This window comes from Zingiber officinale, chromosome 9B (assembly GCF_018446385.1).
Source record: "Zingiber officinale cultivar Zhangliang chromosome 9B, Zo_v1.1, whole genome shotgun sequence".
Taxonomy (NCBI): domain Eukaryota; kingdom Viridiplantae; phylum Streptophyta; class Magnoliopsida; order Zingiberales; family Zingiberaceae; genus Zingiber; species Zingiber officinale.
In genome coordinates this window covers 107,393,347-107,399,346 of record NC_056003.1, presented here as the reverse complement: position 1 = coordinate 107,399,346, position 6,000 = coordinate 107,393,347, and the positions used below count along the sequence as shown (strand labels likewise).

The following is a 6,000-nucleotide window of genomic DNA, read 5'->3' as shown; positions in this document are numbered from 1 at the left end:
ATTTGTTGTCCTTTTTTAGAAAATTATTAAATTACTCCTCGAGATTAACTAGTTTGTTTTCCTTTTAAATGAACTAAAAAATTATTATAGCCTATTTCATTAGGATATAAAGCTCTCTCAAGAGACCAAGATTTAAGTCTAGATAATATTATTTTTTATCCTCGGGACAATAATGCAGGTATAGAATAATGCAGGTATAGAATACCATTTTAATTTCTCATGTATTTAAAAATAGAATTTTAATTTGGATGAATTAATATATAATTTTTTAATAGATAATTGATTTAAAAATATTAAATTTATAAAATTAATACTTTCTGATTTAATATTATGCCTTCTTTCATATTTCATCCGTACTAATGATCAATAATTATTTATGATTTATTCTTAGGAATAAATAAATTAACGGTAAAGTGGAGAAAAATCTCTAATCTCATTCTTAATTTTGCATGCAGTTCCTCTATCCAAAAAACTTTATTTCTACTCCCTACATGCAAAATTTCCTTTACTTCAACTCTCTCATGTAAATATCATGACCTAATTGCCTCAGATTTTTTAGGTATAAAAAGTCCAAGAATGAATATAATTCTTCTTAAAGTCAGCATTTTATACTAGAATCGAGTATATTTTTTATCAAAATTATCTCTCATATTTTATAGGTATAAAAAATATAAAAACGAGTATAATTCCTGTTAAATTCAGTATTTTATATTAGAATCAAGTATATTTTCTATTAAATTGAGCATGATTTTTCCCCTGCTTAATATATTTTCTCCTAAATTCAGTACCATTTAAACAAAATTCAGTATATTTTCATCCAATTGAGTACCATTTAAAAAAAATCGTGTATATTTTCTATCAAAATTAACTCTCATATTGTTTTATGTACAATAGTCTAAAAATGAGTATAATTCCTATTAAATTCAGCACTTTAAACTAGAATCGAGTATATTTCCTATTAAATTGAGCACAACTTTTTTCTTAATATAATTCCTCCTAAATTCTGCACTATTTATCATTTAAAGAAAATCTAGTATATTTTTCATCCAATTGAGTATCATTTAAAGAAAATCTAATATATTTTTCATCCAATTAAGATGAAAAAAGAATCGTACTCAATTTGATAAAAAATATACTAGATTCTAAATTTAATGTACTGAATTTAAGATGAATTATACTGATTTTTAAATTTTTTATACCTAAAAATATCATGGGTAATTAGATAAATATGTTTGACTAGAGAGTGAAAATAAAGAATTTGAGAAGTAGGAACTACATATAAAGTTATGTTTGTCAATGGAGACTACATGCAAATTTTCCCATAAATTAATGGAGACGCTGAGATCAAATGAATAGCCTTTGCCACATTTCTAAGGAGTAAAATTGATCATCTTCGGCGTCAGTTGGATATGTGATGTCAACATAATACAAATGAACTAAATCTCAGGGGCTAGGTTACAAAATTACCAATTTCTTTTTTAAAAAGAAATGGTAGTTAAGGATTAAAAAAATTGAAGGGTTTCATTGACTTCTCCGCCCCTTAAAAAAATTAAATATTTCTCGGGAACTCTCACATTTTCAACAAAATTTCCTTTCCGCGTCCTTCTTAAGCCCTCTTGGTCCTCTCCACCTCAAATCCCACCATGGATCCCTCCGATTTGCAGCCGTCTCCCCGGCGGGAGTTGCAGATTCAAGGCCGCCGTCCGTCGCCTCTCAGCGTCAGCAAGGACTCCCACATGATCAGGAAGCCCCCCATCGCCCCGCCGCCCCGCCATCCCACGGAGGAGCGCCAGCCGCCGCCGCCGCAGCAGCTGCCGCCTCCCCGTCGCGATCCGGTCATCATCTACTCCGTCTCCCCCAAGATCATCCACGCCACGACAAGCGAGTTCATGACGCTGGTCCAGAGACTGACCGGCCAGGAATCCGCCGACCCTCACTCTCCTTCCCTGCCCTCGCCTGGCGGCGCGCTCTCCCCCGCCGCCCGCATCGCCTCCTTCGAGAGGCCGTCGCCGCGCGCGTCAGCGGCCAGGTCCGGCACATCGGATCTGGCGATGGACGGCTTGCCAGCCCCGGACCGACAGAGTCTGTTCCCCGGGATCCTGACGCCGATGCCGGCGGCGCTTCCTCCGATCTCGCCCAACCTCTTCTCGCCGTCGTTCGACCTCAGCTTCCTGTTTGAATTGAGCCCGGCTTTCGCCAACAAAACCCCTAACAATTTGAGCAGCAGCTTCTTGGCCAGCCCTAGCAACAACCTGCTCTCGACGCCCACTGTCCCATCGCCTGGAGCCATTTGGGATCTCATGCACCAATTCCCAGACTCGTTGTAGGTCAAGAGAAACCAAATCTCTGTAACGTGCTTCCCTACTTTGATTCCTTCAATGGAAGAAGAGAAGAATGAAACGCAGAAGGGAGAAGATTGGAAAAGGAATGGCCAGTAATGGATGGAGGTAGCTTTGCTAGAGCAGGTTGGAACCATCCATGAACTTCTCTGTGGGGCATTTGAGAGCTACATCTCTTCCATTTCCAGCTGACTCTCGATATCTTCCACAAATCTTCATAATTTCCACACAGGTAAGCAATTGATCTCTTCAGCCATTTGATTTTTTTTTTTTTCCAAGCAGCTTTGGATTTTGACAATTTTTTATTCTTTTTTCTTATTGACTAGAAAGTTATACGCGACAATAAAAAATTAATGCAAAAGAAAGAACTTGGTAAATTGGCACAAATTCGAATTGTTTTTTTCTATCTCGTCATAATGTGAGCCTCTCTGTCTTCGGTTCCAATTTTGACTTTTCAACCGTCATCTAATTTCTCTAGTTTAATAAGAAAGTGCAATTGGATTATTAAAATTATCTTGAAAATTATAAGTTTGACGGAGGCGATGAAACCGCATATTTTTTATTTTGAAAAATACCTAAAACATATATATTTATGGTGTATTTATTTTATAAAATACACTTTAAATTTTTTTAAGTCGTAAAAGAGAAGGAAAAAAATCATGAAAAAAAACATCAAGAATTCAAATTTCGAGACCTAAGCATTAAGTTTGCGACTGCTGTGAAATTTCGATTTAACTGAACTTTTAAATTAATCGGTTAATTTGATTTAAATGAATTTTTACTCGTCTCTACAACTAGCTGTGAAATTACAGCCGAGAGTTAGCATCAAGTTGCGAAATGGAGGCAGCGATGCTATGGTTTAAATTTGATTTGAATCTGATTCATTTAGATATTAACAAAAAAATTTAAAAAAAAATTATTTAATTATTTAAATATTTTATATTTTAAAAGTTGTTCAATTCGTCCGTGGATTTAATTTTAAGAGATAAATTGCGATCAAAGACAGTGACCAATTGTAAAATAGGTGAGGTCCCAAGCAAGTATAAAATTGCGGCCCCTTGCCGTGACTCGTGAGCTCATCATGCCGGCTGCAGCCTACGATTTCACAACAGGCTGCAGCCACCTGGCTGCCTGACGGCCATGAGATTGCGATCGAAGCGACCACCCTTTCACAATAGTTACCACCTCCGTCATGAGTTTATTTTTTACTACTCTTTTAATATAAAATAAATATACTTTTAGTGAATATAGCTACGTGTTTTGTATATTTTTTTTTTAAAAAAATACGTGTTATAGTAAATGTGTTATAGTAAATGATCCTGTCCGAACGTTGAGTCGATGGACGCTGGGGACATGGTACACTTCACTGTCTCTGGCTGGTGGCGTAACTCTCCGACGATCCTGCAAAAAAGCCGAGCCGGGAGGGGTTTCCCGGCGACGGCCCTCCGACGCTCAAGTCAGGCAATGAGAGAGTCAGCGTAATGTGGCTAAGTAGAGATGTGTGCATACCTTCGTCGACGTCTGGGGGCCTTTATATAGGACCCCGGGGGAACGCGGACATGCTTTCCGATGTGTGCATACTTCCCCAAACATACCTCAACGAGCCTGTGTCAGAAAAGTACCTCTGGCGTCATTCCACAATCGTCCGAGCATATCCCGGGATGTGACGGTGGAAGCTTCCACCGTATGATTCTGTGTACGGCTCGGCCGCCAACTCTGCTGCTTGTCAGCGGCAGGTGTCTCGAGGATGATGTTATCCCCTGTCTCCTTTGTCCTCTTGTGTTCCCTGTCTGTTCCAGGGCCGAGCAGATAGGCCGCTCGGTAGGCATATCACCTCTGCATCGGTCATATGCTCGGATGAGACTGTTCCTGCCTGTGTTGCCTTGTGCACCGGTCGAACGGACAGCCCGCTCGACCCTTGAAGCCTTTTTACCTCGAGCGTCGGAAACCCGACCCCTAGTCGGGTTGTCTTTCATTCGGTTCGGGGGATTCGCGGTTGGTCAGCCTATGGTTCGCGGTCGGTCGGCCTGCTTCATCCGGTCGACGGGTTTCTTGGTTGAATCCCTTGGCCTTTGACCTCCACGTGCCGCTGACCCTCCGCCGACGAGGATCCCCCGTCCTTATTACCGGATCAGTAAATTACAGAAAAGTTTATTATATATTTTTTAGAAAAAAATAATAAAAGAGTGCACTGTGGTTTTATTATTATTTTATTATTTAATTAAGAATATGAACCATTAATAATTAATTTTTTCTTATCTTTTATTTACGCATTCAAAATAATTTTAAGTGTTCTTAGTAATTTCCTCACGTTATATTTTATATAAAAATATATGTTGTCATGATTTTCTTTAGTCCTACATTTTAGGATAGATAATACTATGAGCGGAGAAGTTTCTATAAATACTTTAAGTCGACGACGTTAGAAAACATACCTTTCTCGAATGTCATCCTTATATTGCATTACTATATGAGTATTAGAACACGACATATCCTTACCAAGTTTAATTTATGAATCTAGAGTACTAATTTATTCATATTCATGTATTATATTACACATGTAACATGCGTGCACGATAACTAATAATAATAATAATAATAATTATTATTATTATTATTATTATTATTATTATTATTATTATTAATCTTTGATTTTTTTTAATTAAAAGAGCATCCCACTCCATCCGCTCTTATAAAATGATATTATTGCTCTTAAGTATGCTATTCCTATAGTACACATAAATCCTAATGACTTAGTTACATGAACAGGATAAGTTTACGATGTAGTAGTTACGATTTTTAACAACTATGATCAGGGGCAGAACTAGAATATTAATTTAGTGTAGACAAATTGTGGCTACTGCCCCGGATTAAATTTACTATTTTATTATTTTGTCACCAATTAAATAGTTGAATTTATCATCAATTATTTATATACGAAATTGCTCTGTTGTGGATTGTACGTCACGTGACCTTGCTGACCCGGGCGTTTGGAGTTAATCCAGGCGCCTGAATTGACTCAGAACATTTTTTTTAATTTTTTTTTGTTTTTTGGTATATTATATGTATTTAGGGTTCAAAATTTTAGAATTTAAGAGTTGGGTTCTAATGAGTTTAAGTCAATAAGATTTTTTTCTTTAGGGTTCAGGCTTCTCTCTTGAGTTATAGTGTATATATATATATATATATATATATATATATACTCCAGGGTTAAGCCAATTAAATTTTGTATTTAGGGTTTGGGGATTGGATTATAGTGTTCAAGCTAAAAAAATTTAAAACTAAAAAAAATAGGTACTCATGGGGTATATATTTATATTGTCTAATAATATTTTTATTTTTTTAACTCTGGGATTAAGACAATTAGATCTTACTTCTAGGTTTCAGGGGTTGGGTTATATTGGTGCGATCGACCTACGAGGTTTTAATGTTTGACAAATATGTTTAATGGAGTTTGATCAAGGGAAGTCCTAGTCGCGGCTAGGTAAGAATGAGAAGTCTACCGATTGACTAGTCCTAACTATAATTAGGCAAAGGAAGTCATAGTCACAATTAGGTAAGTGAAATCTCAGCAGATAGTGGAAACTAGGTAGAAAGATTCGATAGGTCTAGAGGACCCAATATCAAATCCCTAGTAGGCCAATTCGATGCTGAGTCTTGG

General features: G+C 36.9%; 1 protein-coding gene across 1 annotated transcript; it reads left to right on the top strand.

The window, feature by feature from the left end:
* The first annotated feature begins 1,545 nt into the window (after positions 1–1,545).
* LOC122024123 (protein MKS1-like) lies at positions 1,546–2,750 on the top strand. The gene has a single exon (XM_042582674.1). The coding sequence runs from the start codon at positions 1,644–1,646 to the stop codon at positions 2,325–2,327; it is 684 nt and encodes a 227-aa protein (XP_042438608.1). The 5' UTR covers positions 1,546–1,643; the 3' UTR covers positions 2,328–2,750.
* The last annotated feature ends 3,250 nt before the right edge of the window (positions 2,751–6,000 follow it).